Source organism: Ruditapes philippinarum, unplaced genomic scaffold (assembly GCF_026571515.1).
Source record: "Ruditapes philippinarum isolate M1 unplaced genomic scaffold, ASM2657151v2 ctg10126_1_1_1_1, whole genome shotgun sequence".
NCBI classification, from domain to species: domain Eukaryota; kingdom Metazoa; phylum Mollusca; class Bivalvia; order Venerida; family Veneridae; genus Ruditapes; species Ruditapes philippinarum.
Genome location: NW_026862612.1, coordinates 76,303 through 99,870, shown reverse-complemented (window position 1 = coordinate 99,870; position 23,568 = coordinate 76,303). Strand labels below are relative to the sequence as shown.

The 23,568-nt window shown below is 34.4% G+C and overlaps 2 protein-coding genes across 7 annotated transcripts in view; one reads left to right on the top strand and one right to left on the bottom strand.

The window, feature by feature from the left end:
• Positions 1-1,299: 1,299 nt before the first annotated feature.
• LOC132719594 (uncharacterized) lies at positions 1,300-2,487 on the top strand. Its single transcript, XM_060703383.1, has one exon. The coding sequence runs from the start codon at positions 1,300-1,302 to the stop codon at positions 2,485-2,487; it is 1,188 nt and encodes a 395-aa protein (XP_060559366.1).
• A 4,521-nt stretch (positions 2,488-7,008) lies between these two features.
• LOC132719591 (uncharacterized) overlaps positions 7,009-23,568 on the bottom strand; it is a 37,082-nt gene continuing 20,522 nt past the window's right edge. For all 6 annotated transcript variants that reach the window (XM_060703377.1, XM_060703376.1, XM_060703378.1 and 3 more), the window contains exons 9-14: positions 19,604-19,771; positions 16,998-17,087; positions 14,788-15,009; positions 12,820-13,737; positions 12,067-12,222; positions 7,009-9,496 (exon numbers count right to left, since the gene is read on the bottom strand). In XM_060703377.1, coding sequence (XP_060559360.1) covers positions 9,345-9,496; positions 12,067-12,222; positions 12,820-13,737; positions 14,788-15,009; positions 16,998-17,087; positions 19,604-19,771 — 1,706 coding nt within the window. In that variant the 3' untranslated portion in view covers positions 7,009-9,344. The remainder of the gene's footprint in view (positions 9,497-12,066; positions 12,223-12,819; positions 13,738-14,787; positions 15,010-16,997; positions 17,088-19,603; positions 19,772-23,568) is intronic.

Sequence of the window (23,568 nt, the reverse complement as noted above, 5' to 3'; positions counted from 1 at the left end):
TTCAACCCAACATTCAAAGGATTGTGTGGCTTTATCGACGATGGCAGCCTTTATACACGTTCATTAAGAAAACTGTTTTTCCAAGAGTAGAGTTCATTCAAGGTTTACCATCCGACCTAGATGACGACGACTTCTTTGATACTAAAGTCAACAATCTATTGATATTGGACGATTTATTTTCTGAATCTGGTAAAGATAAACGTATTACAGACTTGTTTACAGAGGGCTCCGACCACAGATCTCTAACCATTATATCTATCAACCAAAACTTGTTCGGGAACAAAGACCCTACACAGCGACGTAACTGTCATTACTTAGTGTTGTTTAACAACCCAGTAGACAAGCAAACAGTGAGGCCAGGCAAATGTACCCAGGGAATACTGAGAAGATCTTGAAACCATTTGCAAAAGCTACCAAGTATCCCTACGGGTATTTATTAGTGGATTAAAAACCGTTTACTCCAGACAATCAGAGATTAAAATGTATTGAACAAAATGCATATTGTAAAAATGCTGAATACGAGGGTCACGTGACCCCACCAGGGTCTATAAAAGAAAACGGTTTTCCAGAAGTAAATCATTCTACAGCTGGAGTTCAAACAGATCACATCGAGGATTACTTAGAACCAAAGAAGTCGCAAGATTATTACGACAATAATTCGGAAGAAATAATGGAAAGTAAAGGACAAGCTTGCGATGATTGTGGGCAATTATTTGACACTAACCATGACGTGCAAAGACATGTCAAAAGCGGGTGGTGTCCCGAAAGCATGGATCAGAAGAAACGAACACGTGAAGAAATAAGCGATAGTGAGCATGAAGAAGATGCGTTAGAAGATAATGAGGCTTATGTAAATTCATGGAAGCGAGCCAGAAAATCAAATGATGCAAAGTTCGACAGAATATATAACAAATTGATTGATGACGGAGAGGAAAGTGACGAAGCACAAGAAATGGCAGAAGAACGTATTCAGCCTTACAACGGAAAGGCGTTTTTCAATAATTATACAATGTTAATTGATAATTTTATATTGCCACTTAGTAACGATGAACTGCACAGCAACATTATGGCTCAGATAAATAAATTTATTTCAAAAGGTTTTAACAAAACTTTAGCCGTGACAAAGGTCTTGAGAAAACATAAGACTGAGTTTGAAAATTTATTTGAGACTGAAATTACTGATGATGAAGAAAGTGACGAGGAAGAAAGTGACATCGATGAGGAGGAATCTGAAAACTAATTTATAGGTACGTATAGATATATTCATTTCATTTCTACCAACGACACTGAACAGTAAACATGGCTCCATGGGAGAAGTATTTAAAGTCAATATATTTTGACCCAAAACACCCAGCCTCATTTGCTGGGCCACAAAAACTGTACAAAGTGGTCAAAAATGAAGGGAAATTTAATATGGGAATGCACAGAATACGCAAATTCTTGCATAATCAGGAATCTTATTGTTTACACAAACCGGTTAGGAGACGTTTCCCACGAAATCATGTTGTTAGTGCGGGTAAAGACGATTTATGGATGGCTGACTTGATCGGTACGGTGAAATTTGCTGATTGGAACCAGGGTTTCAAATACATTTTATTGGTGATTGATACATTTCCCAAGTATGTGTGGTTAAAGCCGTTAAAACACAAAACTGGGGAAGAAGTAGCTCAAGCCTTTCAGAAAATCTTTACATCTTCAAACCGTTCTCCGACCAAATTATTGACCGACAAAGGTATGAATTATTTGTCAAGTGTTATTTTACTACAACATGTATACGACTGTTTTGACAGCTACTACACATTCCTCTATTTATTTTCAGGTCAAGAATTTAAAGCCAGGAAAGTCCAAGATATAATGAAAAAGAAAGGAATCCATTACTATCCCACTCAAAATGAAACGAAGGCCTCCACATCTGAAAGGGCGATTTTGAGTATAAAAACTAGACTCATGCGCTACTTGTACAAAGAAACCAGTACATTTTTATCCATATTACAGGACATCGCCGACAGCTATAACCATACCTATCATAGAACTATTGGAATGAGAACCGCATATGTCAAAGACAGTAATCAAGAAGAAGTACGAATATCAACCTACATGGCTCAAAACCCTAGAAACAACAAATCGAATATAAATCTCAAACGCTTCAAATTTAAATTAGGAGATTATGTGCGTATCAGCCATCTAAAAACTATATTTACTAGGGCATACCATCAAACGTTCTCAGGCGCATTGTTTAAAGTGTATAAACGTTATCACAGAGGTACATTGCCTATCTATCGTCTTCAAGACATGCATCAAGAAGAAATCAAAGGCACATTCTATGAAAGCGAGTTACAGCAAGTGGACATTGATCCTAATCAAACATGGAAAATAGAGAAAATATTAAAAACCCGAGGAAAAGGACGAATTAAACAACTCTACGTCAAATGGAAAAGTTTCCCGCCTAAATTTAACAGTTGGATAAAAGCTTCGGACTTAAATTAACGTTTTTCAGTTTATGTGTAAAATAATTACTATTGGATGAAAGCTTCGGACTTAAATTAACATTACTTTGTGTGTCTGTGAGTTTATGTGTAAAATATTTACTATCTAAAAATTATTACTCTATTAATTGTATTTACATGTTATAAATTGTACCGTGAAAAAGAAAAAAAAAACGTTTGTAAATAAAAGTAAATATGTAAACACCGGCTTGTTTTGCTTAAACCTTTATCACTAATATAACAACTTGTCGTCTACTCTGTTAAACGCTCATAAATAACATTATTAAACTACTGTGGCGTTGTAAAAATTGTTAAACCGTTAGTTTAAACTCCATCAGGTAGAGGTTAAGTGGGCGAAAAATACATCCAATACACTGTATTGTGATTTGATTGGCTAATGGATTAGTCACTTTTTGTAATATTGTGAAAAATGTAATAAAGTTTTACCTTTGTCCGGGTTTCGATTGCCTCGATGTGTATCTATCGGTGGTTACAACACAAGTGAAATTAAATTATTGGTGAAAGGGTTATGTATGGGTAAGAGTTCGTATTAAGACGACCGTAGGGAGTCTTATCGAACTCTTACCCATATAACTGCAAATCGGCTCTTACAACTCGATATCAGATAAAAAATATAGAAAGTGTCACCTCTTTAATTAAGCATAACATTATTTTTCTCCAGCAGTCACGTACAAACAAGGATGGGGTCCAATTACTTAATCTGGCATGTAAAACAATGAGTTTTCAACAATACCTAGGATTGTTAATGCAATTCATTTCTGTCATATGAACAAAATAATGTTTTTGCTTACTTTTTCTAGAAAATATAAACATTCAGCAATTAATAATTGACATTTTTCTTAGAGTTAAAAGGATATCAAAAAGTTACTGTGTTCTCATTTGTCTCTGCGAGCTGAGCTCCACGTGCATTATCTATGTAATAAATTTGAATGTATCCTCACATTGCTACAGTGTTATCAGCCTTTTTAGAAACACCTGACCTGGCTAATTAAAATATGCCAATCACAATTTTCAATATCAGCACTGGTTTCTTCATGAAATAGCGGCTACACTAATTACTGCCGAGTAAGAGCCGATTTGCAGTTATATATAATAAACGGGTAAAAGATGTTGCGCCCGACAGCGCATTATTCAGTTTAACGGACTATCGGTGGATAAAAATGGGTCGTCTGCTGTATAATGTCATAACCTAAATACAAAAATAAACTTGCAGTGCATAAATGGCGGACAATTAAAAAATATCGTCTGCTATATATACCAATATGGCGGCGCTGTCGTTACGCTTGAATGGTTCCGATTTTTTACTCAAAAAATGTGGTCTATCCTTCGGCCCTTGACTATCCAATGTTAGAGGCGAATTGGAAACTGTTACAAATATTGATTCATTTTAATTAAAGGGCTTTTTTCAGTGGAAAGATGTACCTTTTTGATTAAATGAGAGTAAATTTCATCTCATTAATTATCTTTGTTTATATTTTTTATTGTATTTATTTATTTATTTTATTTCATTGATTTCTTTTTTTCTTGCTACTGGGAATGTTCGTTACCACTGCCCCCATTGGAGCCTCTGTGAAAAAAATCTGCATTGATATATAACAGGTGCGAAAAAACTCAACCGATATATAACAGTCGAGTTTTTTTCCTATATGAATCAATGAAAAAACTGTACTGTTATATATCAAAACAGTTTTCAAATGCTCATTGAAGTGTACTGAGTATAATGGGCTAGTAAGAACAAATGAAAAGTTCCAAACCATGCGATAAATCTATGATAATATGGAAAAGTGTGTCATATTTTTTTTTATCTCGGGTGATATCACCAACAATAAAATGCCCCGATAAATGATGTTACATGCATAAATAAAATTAATGAATTAACAATATCAAAGCGTTATTTTTCTGTATTAATTTACCGAGCACGGCCAAATCGAGGAAATGTGCGGTGATGCATGTTCAATTAACACTTATTCATTCAACGATTTCAAGCGTAAACATAACAAACCTGAAAACCAATACAATTCACAAGTTCCCATACACAATTAACTCGGAACACACATCATGAATCTTTACTTTCAAGTACAATATCTACCGAGACCTTCAGCGATAAATTTCCTTACATGAAGTCAATTAACCGATTCAAGGAACATTGCACGTGATGTAGACGAACCGTGAAAATGAGGGAAGTCAGATATTTACCTTGCATGTCCATATGCAAAATACATATTACCAACGGCAATATGCCCCCTGCAAGTTCAAATGTAAAATCTTACTCACGGTTCTTCCCCTTGAAATTTCCGTTGTACAATCACAGATATATAAACAATTAGCTCTATGGTACAATATACATGTGTATCTTACTCACGGTGACCTTTCCCCTTGAAAGTTCATTATATATACAATAACTAAAGGTGATTCATACCCCAACCAGGAACCGTAACATTTTGAAATATAAGGTCTGATGCAAAATTTGAACTCGACCCATAATTTATGAGGTTTCCTCCTTTGTAACAATGAAGTGGCAATAATTATTACAATTAATTGTCTATCTTTCAGAAACCATTTTTCTGTTATTAGTAACAGTGACCTTGAACCTAGAGGTCCAACAACAATCGCAAGCTAGGTCTTTTCATAACCTTGCTAAATGCCAAGTTTCATAACAATAGCTCGTTCTTATCCAGAAACCATTAGGCCTATTCTATTTTTAATAACAGTGACATTGACCTTGACCTAAGGAGATCAAAAGCAATCGCAAGCAAGGTCTCCACATAAGTTGCTAAATACCAAGTTGGATTACAATATTTAATTGCTAACTGAGTTATCATCTGGAAACCATTTTCCAATTTTCAGTAACAGTGACCTTGACCCAAGGGAGTCAAAAGCAATCCCAACCAGGGTCTTCATATAAGCTGGCTATATACCAAGATAACAGTATCTCATTTCGAACTCTTTTTATTGTCCAAAACCATTTTAATTTGTTTGGGTCGTCAGACCAAACAAATAATGGTAGCGAAATTTTAGACTCTAATGCTGTTAATTGCAAGTGCCGAAAGTAGTCCGCTTTTTTGAAGCGGTTACTTCCCTTTAGATGTAACACTTAGGCCGAAAAATTTAGGGGAGATCACTGCGTAAATATGGTCACACGACAGGCGGATTGATTTTCAAGCAAAATAATTCCCGAATGGTCGAAGATTTCTAATATTGTTTTATTCTTTATAGATATACATGCTTATAGTAAGCGCCATGATTATTTACACAAGTGTTAAACAACAGTTAGCGTCATTACAAACCCTAACTAGAATAATATGGTTTTCTTCTGGCCGTGAACATGTAAATCCACCGTGGCCGAGGGGTTGCGCGCTCGCTTAGGAAGCGAGAGGTCTGGAGTTCAAATCCCAATTAAGGCAACACATTTTTTTCAAATTGTTTAAAGTCTTATAGCCAATCTACTACAATTAAAACGCTGGAAAGCATTGGTGGCACTATACAAAAACAAATTGTTTTATAATCTCACAACCTTCACCTTTCTGACATTCTGAGACCGAAACAAATTCAGCGCCTTCTGTGCTTTGATTCTATATTGAGGAAGTGACTTTGACCCCAGGGGTCTAAAAGCAATACCAACTGGGGTTTCCACAAAAGCTTGCTATACACCAAGTTTGATTACAATATCTACTTCAAAACTCTAGTTACAGTCTGGAAACCATGAAGTGGACAGACCAACGGGCCAACAAGCGGACTCCTAGTTACCTCTTAACTTTATTTGTGGGGGTATAATAAAAATAACCATGGCAGTATTCTCATTGCTGATTCTTATGTATAATTTATGTTTCACAATGGTGATATTTTCATGTAAAATATATGGTACCGATGCTTACTTTAACCATTGAATGTTAAAAAAGAAAGAGAAGTCAGAAATGTTTGGCTAGGAAATGCATATTGTATTTGGGAGTAAACATATTTTCCCCTTATTGTGAAAATGTAATCTGTTGATTATATGGTCAAGAACTGTGACTAAAACTGATATTCACCGTTTTTTGATATTCATTATTTTGTGATATTCACACTTTTGGTGACATTTCATCCCTACCATCATACCCACAATCACATCAAACTATGTACTACATGGTATTAGATAAATTATACCAATCATATTATACAAAACCATTTTTAGTAACAATGACCTTGACCCCAGGGTGTTGGGTATTTGGTCTATTTTAACCCAATTGCAACTACCCGGAGTGACATTCAAACTTAAATGATATTCAACCCTGGGTGATATTCAACCTGACATTTAATGAAATTGAAATAATAATATTTTATAGATTCATTCACCCTTGCAAATTACTTTAAGAATTTATATATGTTACATAGAGTAAGATTTGTTACAGTGAAAATATAATTGTACTGGGACAGGGCAGAGATGTCATGAAAAATTAAATATTTTAAGACTGATAACATGATCAAGCTTCGTGCACAGAAAACAACAACAACAACATATATATAAAACTTTTGAAAAAATTTTATGTAACAAATTTAGTATGTTTGTAATGTATATAATGACATTTAATGAATGTTAAAAATCTTACATGTACATGTATATGAAAATAAAATGTACAATAATTTATAAGAAAATATGAGAAATAATTCATTTTAAGGCACATTATGCATAAGAAATTCACACATTTTTCTTTTCTTTATAACAGACAAACATGAGTTTTATTATGTATAAATAATGGTTTATGAGCATGTTAGGTGCTTGTCAAATGAAGATAATAGCACTTAATTTAAAATAATTTGACATAAAAGTAGCAAAATTAAAACAAAGTAGTATTTTGACTTCCATAGAAAATCACTACTGTACTGAGTTGCCAAAAAACAAGTAATGAGTAACTGTTTTAAAACTATATAACAGGACACCAAAAATTAAATAGCTTCTGAGAAAAAAGTTAAAAGATGAAAGCATTTCTGAGGCATAATAGGGCTTTTTACTAACAAATTAAACTTTTTATCATTAAACATAAAGACCATGTGATCAAAAAAATTCAACAAGTTGTTCAGTTAAAATTCTTAATGTAAATGTTATGATAATGATATAAGGTGAGAAGTTTCACAAACTGTATTGTTAAACATTAAACTATGATTTTTAAAACATTAGCAAGTATGTAGTGATAAAATCAAACCAAAATACTACTGATACATTGTATTTTGAATTTACAATCAAATTCAGATAAAAAGAGATTGCCATATTATATGTTGTTCTTTTAAATCTATGTTTATAAGTGTATATATTTTGTAATTTTCTAAGATACTTAATAAGCTATATCTTTGTTATTTGATCACATAGGTGCAAACGTACACTTAATTAAAATTAATCAATGAATTAAATCACATGAAATTTTCATTTTATAAATACATGTATTCAGAATTAATCATGAACAAAAATCATAACAAAATAATTTAAGGTCATAGCCAAAACAGCAGAGTTTAAATACATTATAATTATGTGACCAATTTAAAACTTCATTTACATCAAAGTAAAGTATATACAATGTATATATCAGATCAACAAATAAAAGGAAAACAAACAGAGCTCAGCTCCGAGAAATAAAACCACAGATTCCTATATTGATCTGATTCCTATATAGTTACAGTAATATCATTGACATAATTCATTAAAACATGAAGCCTATTGCTTCAAGTAACATGAATGACTTGAAATTCTGCCGTCAAGATTTTTTTGTTTGTTTGTTTCATTTTACGCCTTTTCCCAACAGTATTTCAGAAGAATCATGTCTCCTGTTACAGTTGTGTGCACACACACACACCTATATACATTCATAAATACTAGTACTGTAGGAACCTAAAACAGTCCTTGACGTCACATACTTTTTTAATCGACATATTCAAGTCTTAGAGAAGTTCTATTCTATAGCTCTTGAAATAAATAGAAAATTTTTTATTGAAATTTGCTTATTGTTAACTATCAATATTTATCTTAAATATTTGAAGGGTAGTTTTCTTTTATTTTTAACGTCTATGACAATGTTAATGTCTTTTAACGTCATTTGCAAAATGACGTTAAGGGTCTATTTCTCATGATGGTGTTTAATTATATTAAAAATAAATAACAAAAAACAATATAATGTCGGAGATGACGTAAATGTTAGCGCAGAACGTCATGTTATATAACACGCTTTATCACACACCCATGCGACTCCGTAAATATGGTATTGCACGGCCGTGCATATATATTCTGACGTCACGTCATTAGCGTTATAAAAACATAGTGTAAAGACGCGCTAAATGTTAGTGTTATACTATAGACTCGTCACAGAAAAATTACTCTTATTTCACTTTAAAACGGTCTTTATTTTGGGTATGTGATAAAATAGAATATTAAATTCATGTAAGTTCATTACTGAATTTATTGCACTCGTTGAATAAAATAATATTATGCTCACCAGAGGCTCGCATAATATAAATTTTATTCAACTCGTGTAATAAATTCAGTATTGAACTTACACTCATTCAATATCCTCTATTTAATATGAACGTTTTCAATTCCGGACAAGTACAGACTCTTACAATTGCGTCAGGGAATGGAATCTTTGGCTCAGTAGTCTAGGAGGATACTACTACTGCCTGTAAATGAGTTCGAATCCCAGCCTCGGCAATTCATCACGAATATCAAGTGCCTCACACAGATGAAAACTCATGATATCATATCATCCACATTTCCAAAACTTTGTTAATAAGGTATTACACCATATAGTCGTGATGAACTGGTATATTCTCATCAAGAAAACACAAAGTTATTCACTACTTTTTAGTTCCATGTTAACTATCAGAATGGTCATCAATGTGATGTTCCAGATCATTTTCTAGAACGCTATCATGTCTATAAGGTAAGTGTTGGATTTCTCCCTCTGGATATGTATGATCTAAATCTCCTTCAACTTCATACACACGGCCACCTTCAAGAATATCATCTAGAAAAAAAGAAATAAAATTTTAAAATCAACATATTATCAAAGACATACAATAGAACACTCAGACAAAAGTTCAAAACATCTTCGTATCACATGTAGTTAGCATTATTTACAAGAACTCCACTGAGGAAAAAACCCTAAAAACCTAAAATTTAAATTCTAACAAAGATCCACTGGGGCACTTAAAACAGAAAGATATGCAGAAGATAACAAATCAAATACTGTAAATCCGGTATTTTTCGCGATGTTTTTATTTTCGCTATTATTCGCGAATCGGCCGCGTCGCGAATTCATGATGCCGCGAAAATTTTAAAACATAACATACATTATAAACTAGAACTCCGCGATTCGGATGTGTCGCCTTGTGAACAATGTAGTTTAGGAGAAATGGCCCGGACAAAAATGAAGTATGAAAAATAACAAAGAGCAACAACTAAAAAAATAATAAGTGCAGAGCAGCAGTTTCTGTGCACTGCACTTCTTATCAATAAGATCTATCATTATATGATGTTTCAAGTCCATAGCTTTCATACTTGAGGAGAAATGACCAGGACAAAAATAAAGTAAGAAAATCAACAAAGGGCATTAACTCAACAAATAAGAAATACATAGTATCAATTCTTATGCACTGCACTTTTTCTTAATGAGATCTATCATCCTATGAAGTTTCAAGTCCATAACTTTTATACTTTCGGAGAAATGGCCTGGACAAAAATTAAGTATGAAAATTAACAAAGGACCATAATTCAAAAAAAATAAGAAATGCAGAGTACCGGTTCTTGTGCACTGCACTTCTTCTTAATGAGATCTATCATCCTATGAAGTTTCAAGTCCATAGCTGTTATACTTAAGGAGAAATGGCCCGGACAAAATTAAAGTATGAAAATAAACAAAGGGCAATAACTCAAAAAATAAGAAATGCAGAGTACCTGTTCTTGTTCACTGCACTTCTTCTTAATGAGACCTATCATCCTATGAAGTTTCAAGTCCATGGCTTTTATACATTAGGAGAAATGGCCTGGACAAAAATAAAGTATGAAAATTAACAACGGGCAATAACTCAAAAATTAGGAAGTGCAGAGTACCGGTTCTTTTGCACTGCACTTCTTTATGAGATCTATCATCCTATGAAGTTTCAAGTCCATAGCTTTTTTAGTTGAAGAGAAATGGCCCGGACAAAATTAAAGTATGAAAATTAACAAAGGGCAATAACTCAAAAAATAAGAACTGCAGAGTACCGGTCCTTGTGCATTGCACTTCGGGTTATTGAAAGAAGCATGCATACCAAGTTTGATGTCAATCAGACTTATAGTGACTGAGTTATGCTCCGGACAAGCTTTAGGGGACGACGACGCCGACAACGACGCCGACACTGACGCCGCCGACAAAAGTAACCCCTATATGTTACCTTTTCAAGGCGACACAAAAAATCTGATGACAATTTCTTTCAAATTGTGATTAAGTTTTATAATGAATACAATAACTGAATGCATATAACTGATATGTGCAATGTTTTATTTACATCATAATAAAGATATGAAGGTTTTATTTTTCCAATTCCTTTTCCTCATGAATACATGCATATTAAACACAAAAAGAGACAATATCCACAAATTTTGCACTTTACAGACAAATGTGAACACTTATTGTTTTGATAACAATAGATTTACGGTAAAACAGTGATCAACGGATGATTTTCATACGGTAGATTCAGTATTATAAACAAGTATATAACACCTTCTTACAAACATTTAACGATTTATCAAGCACGGTATTTGCAAACAAAAACAAATTTGACAAATTAGAAAAAAACGTTCATAATTAATCAATTACATGTATGTAGGTACATTTTGTATATGAGATAAATAAATAAAAATCGTCTCTTATTAACACCATTTACATTATTTTACATTGCATGAGAGCGACAAAGTATATGAATAAACATCAACCTGCCCTGTTATATTGCGGTAATAGAATTCAAATAATCGCGAATATAAATTTTTGACCCTGCCATCGCGAATTCATGAATACGCGAAATAATCCGGGGGTAAGGTTTTCGCGAAATAAAAATCACGCGAATATAAAGTGATTTACAGTATATTCATAAACAAACTGAAAATCATATTTTTGTGTCTTTTTACATCATTTTTCCATTAGAATAATTATTCTGGAAAAATAGAGTGAGCCAATGATCTGAATTGTTTTCAGAGGTTATTGATCTAGACCTACTTAAAATAGAACAGTAATCTCAAATAGTATTTCCAGTCCTGTCATGTCAAAAAAACTCAGCTGAGTCTTTTAAAAGTAACACTATGTTTATATCATGTAATGTAAGCATATCAATTCAAAAGTATAAACTAAATGAAAAAAAAAGCTTAAGAAAGTTGATATATTTCATGGGTTTCATTATTTACAGACTGATGATCCGTATCATTGGTTGAAATTCTGTTAAAGTCGGTTGTATTTTCAGCCGGTTGATTAAAATCTCCACTTTGATTCTTGGCTAGATTGGCTGTTTTCGTAAGCATATCTGTCAAAACACTTCAGAGAATAAATGAGGTAAAGCTTACTTTGTAATGCAACGCTATTGAGCCTTTCTGATATACTGTCCACATCATCATCACCATTATCAAGAGCAATATCATCAGCAATAGCATCACCAATATCATCATCATCAGCAGCAGTGTCATGATGATGGTCCACAATAGCCTCCTGCTGAGTACCTGCTAAAAATAGAACCCAATTCTATTTAAACAACTGGCTACCAGAATTGTAAACAAATTATTTATAAAATATCAAACTAGCCGCAACGATCATGATAATTTGACTCTTTCTTCAAAACAGAGAAGCATAAACATTTTCAGCTGTGTAATGACGAAACCAACATAATGCGTTTGAGACCAGCATGGATCCAGACCAGCCTGCACAACGGCGCAGTCTGATCAGGATCCATGCTGATCGCTATCAGTTTCTCTACTTGTAATAGGGTTTGTAGGCGAACAGCATGAATCCTGATCAGCCTGCGCATCCATGCTGGTCGCAAACGCATTATGTTGGTTTTGTCATGGCGCAGCTCAAATGTAGTTTAAGAAATGTGATGCTACATGCCAAATATCTTAACTTCAGTCTTTGTAGATTCAAATATGATTTTTTTAAAGTCTTCATTTTTTGTAAGTCTATTTTTAGCTCCTGTGACCTACTTATGTATCAAACTGAAACCTGTTAAATAACATTTGTAGAAGACCAGCTATGAATAACTCTTCTGAAAAATACAAAAAATCTTACTTTCTGAATTACTTAATATAAATGTGTTAGCTACTTACTATCGGGTACATATAACTGTTTTCTAAAAGTCTCCTGTATAGAACCACTTCCTTCACTGTGGTTCATAGCTGAAACACTTCCTGCTGGATCAGGTCTTATCATGGCACCATTATGTTGATCTGCCCTGGCACCAGTATATTCACGTGCCCTGGCACCAGTATCTTCATCTGCCCTGACACGTGTATATTCACCTGCCCTGGCTCCAGCATATTCATCTGCCATGGCACCAGTATCTTGATTTGCCCTGGCACGTGTATATTCACCTGCCCTGGTACTAGTATATTCACCTCCCCTGGCTCCAGTATCTTCATTTCTATCTTCAGAAGGATTCAGATATCCTCTTTTCTGCAAAGCCTGTATATCAAGACCTGTTGATAGTTCTCTTGACTTTTTATTTAATGATCCAATACTTAATTGAGGAGCATCATCAAAAATAGCTCTAAATTGTTCTCTAGCCAAACTGGCGCTAGTCTGCGTCTGATAACCACTGGTGCTGTACCTTAAATCACCATCTCTAGTATTTTCATTTGAGTTGTTGCGTTGACTAACGGCCCTATCAGATGCTATATTACTTGATCTACTACTGCGATGCCCATTAGAAGATTGTACGCCAGAATCTATTGTGTTACGGTGTGACTGATCTCTGAACATTTCAGAGCTCAAATCAGCTGCATGTCTGAAAGGGTCAGCATCACCTCTTGTTTCTTTTACAACTTCTCCTCTTACTAAATTTCCTTGTGGCAACAATTCATTATCCTCTATAACATCCTGGTCATTAGGATTGTTGAGGATAGAGTCAAACTTCAAGTGAGAAGTACTCGATGGTTGCTGGGGTTGATTATAAACTGGATTTACTGTTTTCAAACTACTGGTATCCTTGTTGCTAGCCTCCTTCCCTATTGTATTAGGTCGAATTGCTGCAATTAATAAAAAAAAATTATGTAACTTTTTTGTTGAATCAGAAACTTATCATTTGACCTGGAGAATAAATTTAATACTTTCATTGTTTCAATTGCAAAATAGATTTATAACTTTTATTAATAATAAAAAAAATTCAACTTTGTCGAACTGAATAACAATTACATAAACATGTGACACTGACTCACTGTCACTAATTCAGACATGTCACCCGCCAACTTTTTTTCTGCCGAAGGAACCAGAGATCATGTTAAAGAGATCCGAGGTAAACAAAATATATATTTTATAGGAATTTTGCTTGGGACTGGATGATAAGCTCAAGCAAAGAGAGGTATTCTAGCCATCTGAGTTTGAGAAAAGGAAGTTTAACAGTACCCTCATTGCTTAAGGTAGACCATAGGTAATGGGCACTATAAGGAACTGTAAAATTGACAGCATAAGACAGTTATATGTCTTCAAGGTCACCTGTTTGCAAAATTTAAATAACATTTACCGTGCATACTTCGTATAGTCGAGCTAAAAATCATTAAAAGGACAAAAGATATTTCTATTAAAGAGCTATAACTCGGCCAAAAGTTTTTCAAGCGGCCATTACTCTGACAAAAATTATTGAACAGAAAAATGCCAATGATGTGCATAGCTAGACTTGGTACTGATAATTCTTGTAAAGTTTGGATGAAATTACACTACATGTAGTATATTTTTGTGGAGTAATCCGGACCAGTTTTGTGTGACGGACAGACAGACGTGCTCAAAGTTTGGTATTTAAGTGGCTACTCTTTTGTTCTCTCTCTTTTGTTCTTTTAGACATGTAAGAGAAGAAGTTGCCAAATAAGAGCTTTCTGAATGAACAAGTATCCAAGGAAATTTACTGTTACCTATTGTTCCCATAGCCCCCTAAGTATGTATATGTTTGTACGGACAGACAGACAGACAGACAGACAGACAGACAGACAGACAGACGATGGAGAAGTGATCCCTATATGTCTACTCTGTAGAGGCGACACAAAAATGTGATAATTGAACACTAATTATAAACAACATCATACCTGGCAAAGCTATGCTAATTTCAAAGCTTCCACAATATTCAATCTTGTTGCTAAGCGTAATATACCACATGTAAAGTCCTGCATCCATATCAGAGGCATTTTTTACATTGTACATGTGGATATATTCCTCCCATCCAATAGCACTATTCCCTTTTCTTTCTATCCTAAACTTTGTAACTTCATAACCTCCAGTAGAGTTTGGTATAATTTGAAAATCTGATCCTGAAAGTATAAGACTACCATTAACAAAACATAAAAGCTCTAAGTTTTCTGCACATTCAAACTAAAATAAACTAGAAGGGTTTTTGTCACAAAAACGTATGTCTCCCAAAACTGCGTATGGTCACTCATGTTGAAATTTCATGGAAATCCCACCTGTAGCTTGACCTGTGAAAGCCGGACAAGATTTTTCTATTCATAGCTCTGATGGCCATTTTGTGCAGCCTAGGGAAACGTGCCGGTATTGTGCGCAACAAGGGATGGTACTGATCACTCCTGTAAAGTTTGATTGAAATCCCACCAGAAGTAACTGTACAGTAGAAGTACAGACATGAATTTGAAGGAAAGAAATATCCAAGTATTTGTTTTATAAAACTAGAAATGTGTCATCATGCCACGGATGCCCCCGCATGCAGCCAAAATTTCAGATGTTATAATACATTTGTTTGCACAAATTATTTTTTTTCATTTTAAGTTCAAAGCCCTTAAAACTTTTCAATGTTAACACAAACTATTTTCATACAATGTTCAAGGCACTGAAATTATTCAGTCTTAACCTTTTGAAAATAGCATATTTCATATTTGTAGCCAAAATAATTGCTACATACATTTCAGTGCTGAAACTGAAAGTTCAAAATTTTTCCAGTATTCAAGAAAGATAAGTTTGTCCAAAATCATTGAACCACGACCAAATTCAAACTTAAACTGCTTATTCCTAAGATGTATCTATATTATTTTCAAAGTGAAAGGGACATAACTCTGCCAAAAAAATCATCGAACCATGACCAAATTCCAACTTGACCTGCCCATTCCTTTGACATATCCATTGAGTTGTTGGGTAGATAATGAACAGAAACTGTAAATTTCATATTATTTTCAAAGTGAAAGGGGCATCACTCTGCCAAAAATCATTGAACCATGACCAAATTCGAACTTGGCCTAGGCATTCCAAAAACATATCCATATGTCAAATTTGAGTTGAATGTGTTGTACCTTTGGGGAGATAATGAACGGAAACTGAAAATTTCATATTATTTTCAAAGTAAAAGGGGCATAACTCTGCCAAAAATCATCGAATCATAACAAAATTCGCACTTGACCTGTATTTTCTCATGACATATCCATATGTAAATTTTGAGTTGAATGTGTTGTACCATTGGGGAGATAATGAACGGAAACTGAAAATTTCATATTATTTTAAAGTAAAAGGGGCATAACTCTGCCAAAAATCATCCAACCATGACCAAATTCGAACTTGACCTGTATTTTCTCATGACAGATCCATATGTCAAATTTGAGTTGAATGTGTGCAACCGTTACTAAGATAATGAACGGAAACTGATGATGAAGGAATGACAGAATGACGGAAGGACAGAATGACGGAACAGGGTAACACTATATGCCCCGGCCATTACATGGCGGGGGCATAATAAAAATGCTACTATTAGATCTACCAATTGTATTAAATACATTAATACACATCATAGTTGTGCCATTAGGTGATAATCGTCCCTGAAATGAATAATGGCCTCGGGCTGAAGCCCTCGGGCCATTATTCATTTTGTGGGCTGATTATCACCTTCCGACCCTACTCTGCTGTGTATTAATCTCTTATTCTCTGCAAAACATAAATGTTTGATAACCATTTCTGGCATAACCATTTCTGTGACAATATGTTAAGTTTTGTGTTGCTATACATTGACAATATCAAGAAAATCCTCCATTGTAATCTTGACTCCCTATTTATTATACCAGAAGGTGCTTATTTCAAAGATTCCCTTGAAAAATTTCCATTGTTTCTTAGTAACATTCACCATGTTCATGTATTATGAACTGCATCTTTCTCGGAAGCAGTGTGTACATGATACAACAACAAATATCTCCTGAATCCAAGGGGCATTAAAAAGTCAATGATACATTTGTTTCACTAATTTTCATTGGTTTACTAAAATTTTTCATATTTTCGTACAAATAACACTGTTTAAGCAAACCTCGTTCTATTGAGTATATGTCTCCTTGCCAAGGTATGCTCTTCTTTCTTTCTCCACCCTCAAATTGTATAATGCTCACAGTAGGTTTGACTGAAAACAACAATAACAACAGAATCTAAAGCAATATGCCTCCAGATCCATGCTAATTTTCATGAAAATTTTAAAAATTTATTCAAAAGTTAAAATATTGTAAAGGGACAGACTTCCCGAAAGTTGAAAAACAAGAGCGCCATGATGGCCCTGAGGTCGCTCACCTGTATATAGGCCCCCCAACCCCCATCCCCCCCCCAACGCTGCAGGGCCAATTTAACCCAAGGGCTTTTATTTGCACAAACTTGGTAGACACCCATAAGAAGATGTTTCATGCTAAACATCTAAGCTCTAGCTCATTGGGCTTTTTAAAAGAAGATTTTTTTAAAAGTTTTTACTATACACATATAGTTAAAAACAATGACACTCCTGGGCCGGGCCAGTTTTGACCCCAGGGCTTTTATTTGAACAAACTTTGTAGACACTTACTAGAAGATGTTTCATGCTTAATATCTAAACTCTAGGGTTTTTTCAAAGAAGATTTTAAGTTTTTGCTATACACATATAAAGAAAATCAATGACCCCCGGGGCAGGGCCAATTTTGACCCGAGGTCTTTTATTTGAACAAACTTTGTAGACACACACTAAAAGATGTTTCATGCTTAATATCTTAACTCTAGCTATTTGGGTTTTTTCAAAGAAGATTTTTTAAGTTTTTGCTATACACATATAAGGAAAATCAATGACCCACGGGGCGGGGCCAATTTTGACCCCAGGGCTTTTATTTGAACAAACTTGGTAGACACTTATTAGAACATGTTTCATGCTAAATATCTTAGCTCTAACTCTTTTGGTTCTTTAAAAGAAGATTTTCTAAGTTTTTACTATATGCATATAGGGAAAATCAATGACCCCCTGGGGCAGGGCCAATTTTGACCCCAGGGCTTTCATTTGAACAAACTTGGTAGACACCTATTAGAACATGTTTGATGCTCAATATCTTAGCCATAGCTCTTTGAGTTCTTTAAAAGAAGATTTTTTAAGTTTTTACTATATGCATATAGGGAAAATCAATGACCCCCTGGGGCAGGGCCAATTTTGACCCCAGGGCTTTTATTTGAACAAACTTGGTAGACACCCATGAGAACATGTTTCATGCTAAATATCTTAGCTCTAGCTCTTTGGGTTCTTTAAAAGAAGATATTTAAAGTTTTTACTATATGCATATAGGGAAAATCAATGACCCCCCGGGGCAGGGCCAATTTTGACCCCAGGGCTTTTATTTGAACAAACTTGGTAGACACTCACTAGAAGATGTTTCATGCCAAATATCTAAGCTCTAGCTCTTATGGTTTTTTAAAAGAAGATATTTAAAGTTTTTTCTTTCGGTTGCCATGGCAACCAGACTTCTGCATGGAATTAAATTCTTTGAACAATTTTTAAAGGTGACCACCAAAGGAACATTCCTGTGAAGTTTGGATGAAATTGGCTTAGTGGTTTATGAGGAGATGTCATTTAAAGTAAAAGTTTACGGACGGACGACGGACGGACGACGGCTGGACGCCGGACGAAAAGCGATCACAAAAGCTCACCCTGTCACTTTGTGACAGGTGAGCTAAAAATTGTCAGACATTCGGTCTGACAAACCATGAAAATCTGTCGGACCGAAACATAATCTGTCGGACCAACTAAAATTGATCAAAATCAAAGAGAAACTTGAGTTTGTATTTCTAAGACACTTTTTTTTCCGCCATCAAAATCGGAACATTTTCATCTCCTCCATGATTCATGGTTCTGCTTCCATTTTTCATTAAATTTTGTCTCAGGTCTATTCTTAAAGACTTTTCATCCTTTTATTGCTGTTCTGCGCACTCTTCTGACGTAGATTTTGTTTTTCCCAGGTTTGGCACCTTTAGCGACGCCATTTTGTATACATGTGGCTTGGATAAAAACCGGACAATCGGACCGATCCGGAATAAAAAATTGTCGGACCTGATCAAAATTTATCGGACATGTCCGTCGGACCGAAGTATTTGGGAAGTCTGAAGGGAACAAAAGAAACTTATTTTTATACATTGAAAATCGCACTTTCAATCCACATAACTTACCAAAAAGATGTTTAAATATGCAAAAATAGTTCTTACTACTATAGTCACGCAGTAGAAATATGGTGATGAATACTTCAAAATCTGACATTCAGTAATTGCACAAAACATGTAAATCATTATTTAAATATAGAATCTTTTTTACTTTTTTAAAACTCTTTGTATATTTTTCAAAAGTCTAATTTTCTAGCAATATTTTGCTGATTTGGAGGTATGTAGGTTAAACACTGACTGACCCAATTTTTATAAAGGACACACACTTTAAACTTCTAAGACAAATTTGTCAGAAGTATCTTGTGGTAAATTTAAATATGCTTCAAGTATACATTTATTTTAGTGCTGATCTTTTTATTTCTCAAAAAAAGGGAATTTAACAGTTAAGAAATATACCTCCTCAGTGTTTTGCAGGGGTGTGGGGGTGGCAAAGGGGGGCTACAAGATCTGCTGTGAATCAATAGTTTTCAATATTACCTGAAGGATGTGGCATTATTAATTTGGTGTTTTCATCATCTGTACTGCCCTCATCATCTTCAGTGTCTGAGCTTCTTGTAGAACCAGATAAACTTTCAGCTCTACTAGGAGATCTATTACCTGACTGACTGCCACCTTCCAAATCACTTTCTGGTGTAAAAGGATCAGCTAAAAAATGAATGTATTACTACTAAAGATAGAAAAATAGGGAAAATACTGCTGAGATGCACCATTAATTAACTCTTACCATATGCTAAATATGAAAATTAAGACCTGTCTATTATTCAATCTGAACAAGATCTTTCATTCAGTTTTAGGAATATTTTAAAAATATATACAGACTGTATAGCAAACAGTGCAGACCATGATCCGACTATACAGATGTAACAGCTGATCTTGGTCTGCACTGGTAACATAGATATAGGTAGATACAGTTGATGTCAGCAGGCTAAGCATTAAATTTTACAAACTTATCTTTATCTAACACAGCTTTCAGTTCAGCACAAAGTAATACTTCAAATATGATCATGCATTACATTTCTTTAAGATAGAGTCTTTCAAACACCAAAAACCCTGAGTGTTGTTGTGTATTGTTTATATTTGAACTTGCAAAACATGAAAATAATCAAAACATTAAGTCTAGTTATAACAAGAATTTCAATGTCCCCCAACTCGGGAAAGTTTCATATGAAGCCAAAAAATTGTGCTATTTCAAAAGATTGAGGTATGAATCTCAGGACTATCAGTCCAAAATTATGATCAATGCTAGATCTGTAAATGCAACAATAAATTTATTAAAGAATAAAAATGTAAATGGAATTGAAAAATCTATCATGTTAAGCTTTGACCTTTAAGTGTGACCTTGACCTTGAAGGTAGGGGTGAAGGTGTTGTGCATGACATTTTGTCTTATTATTGTAACTATTTGTGCCAAGTATTTTTAAAATCCCTTGAACTATAAAGAAGTTATAGATCGGACACAAAATATACCCTATAACAGATTGGAGACAAAATATACCCTATAACAGACTATGTTGATCTTTGACCTTAGAGGTAAACACCCATGCTTTGCGCCTGATATATCGTCTTATTATTGTATTTTTAAAATCCCTTGATCTAAGAAAAAGTGATGGACTGGACACAACATATACCCTATAACAGACTATGTTAATCTTTGACCTTAGAGGTAAACACCCATGCTTTGCGCCTGATATATCGTCTTATTATTGTATTTTTAAAATCCCTTGATCTACGAAAAAGTGATGGACTGGACACAAAATATACCCTATAACAGACTATGTTAATCTTTGACCTTAGAGGTAAACACCCATGCTTTGCGCCTGATATATCGTCTTATTATTGTATTTTTAAAATCCCTTGATCTACGAAAAAGTGATGGACTGGACACAACATATACCCTATAACAGACTATGAAAATCTTTGACCTCTACGTGTGGCCCTGACCTTGAGGGTAGGGACACATGTGTTACTCATGACAGATCATCTTATCATTTTGACTATTTGTGCCAAGTATTTTCAAAAGCCCATGATCTTAGAAGAAGTTATAGACGGGTCACAAAATATACAATATAACAGACTCTGTTAACCTTTGACCTCTAAGAGTGACCTTGACATTGGAGGTAGGGGTGCAGGTGTTGTACTTGACATATCGTCTAATTACTATGACTATTTGTGTTTAGATTCAAATTCCCGAAGAAGTTCTACATCGGACACAAAATATACCCTAAAACAGACTATGTTAACTTTTGACCTCTAAGTCTGACCTTGAACTTGGAGGTAAGAATGCAGGTGTTGCACATGACACCTCATCTTATTATAGTGACTATTTGTGGCAAGTATTAACAAAATCCTTTGATCTTTGAAAAAGTTATGGACCGGACACAAAATATACCTTGTAACAGACTATGTTAATCTTTGACCTCCAAGTGTGACCTTGACCTTGGAAGTAGGTGACTGGTTTTTGCGCATGACACATAGTCTCATTATTATTGTGAACAATTGTGTCAAGTATTTACAAAATCCCATCAAAGATAAGAAAGTTATGGACCGGACACGACATACACCCTCAAATAGACAATGTTGACCATGAATGAGCAAGTGCGACCTTGACCCTGGAGGTAGGGGTCTGGTTGTTGTGCATGACACATCGTCTCATTATAACAAACATTTGTGCCAAGTTATTTTAGATTCCTTTGATAAATAACAAAGTTATGGACCGGACACGAAAATGTGACAGACGGACAGACGTACTCACAAAATGGTACTTATGTGACTATTCCTTTGATCTGAATTTAGCTCATAAAAACAAAAAAAATAGCTCTAAATTTGAATCTTATGAGTTTTTGTTCTTATTTAACTACAGAATGAAGCTCATAAATATCAAATGTTTGCACAGACACAGACGGACGGACATCCGGCCAAAATGGAATAAAGGGCCATTTCTTTTGTTATTTTCTATTGTTTAATAGAGGGCATATGGCCCCTTACTCTATTGTTATGCAATGAACACTATTGATCTCTTTTGTTCTGTTTACAGTTAGATGGCCCTCTATCCCTGTTCAGTGGTGCGGACAGACAGACTTAGGGACAGAGCCTTTTTCTAGAGGTGTAACGATTCATCGATGCATCGATTCATCGCGATCTGTCTTGTCCCCGATGTATGCATTGTAATGAAATTCCAAATTCCAATATATTGCGATGCAATACATATTTCACCTCGCGATGTATCGATACAGCGGGAAGGTATCGCAATACACTAACAATATCTTCCAGGAATATAAGGACAAACGTATTTTTGACAGACTGAAGAAAGAAAAATAGCTCAGATGAAAACAATAAACAAGCGCGACTATTATCATACCATCGTTGTCATCTCGCTTCCCCATGTCCGCACTCATTTAACGGTTACTAACCAAGTTTTATCAATTGCATGTAAATGGGCTGGTGTTCTTTGAACTTGTTTATAATAAAAACATAATTAGAGATCTGTGCGATTTCAAGAAAAATAACCTACAAACATGAATTTTATTTTGTAGCACTTAAATGTCGGATTAAAATAGTGATGATGACAACATCCCCATATGATATTCGTCACGTATTTATACTTTCATTTCCGTTGACATCATTTTCCCGTAAAAAACAACAAGAAAACATGAAGACTGCAAAATATGTAGACGGGGAAATTACAGTCAATCCTCCCTGGTCATATAAGTCACGAGTTTTGGGAAAATTGTAGTTTTTGGGGAACCATGAGACAGTGTTGTATAATGTGGAATGGACGTGGAGTGTTTGCAAAATCAAAATAAATTACTCTGGGGTTGAGCACAAATCTTTTGAGAAAACTGAGACTGAAACTTATAAACTGTTATTTTCACAGTTGTTGACCTAATTGTAGATCACTTGTTACTATTTTTTTCACAGGAAAAATCTTTAGTGGTGCATTGTAAGACTGAAATTGTTAAACTGCCATAATTATAGAATAGCTAGTAGATATCCATTTGCTGTTATGGTTTAATTAAAAATACCTTTAATCCTCAAGTAATCAGAAAAGTAAATTGTTAAAAGATCAAAATCGGAAACCAAGTTATAACAACAAGTTAAAGAGTTTATTTTTTTGTTATTGTAATAGTTTTATATTATATTCGTAATTATGCTGTAAACAAATGGCCAATTTTTTATATACTAAGTCTAAAAGTCAGTATCGTGATACGTATCGCATCGCAACATAAGAATCGCAATATGCATCGCATTTCTTCAAAGTATGCAATACATATCGTGAATCGCAACGTTTTGAAAAACAAATATCGTGATATGTATCGTGACAGAAAAAAATGGCAATGCACAGCCCTACCTTTTTCTATATCCCACTTTTTTCTTCGGAGAGGCGGAGGGACAATAACCCTATCCTCATCACTGAATTTTCCTAAATATTATTGTTTGTTTTAT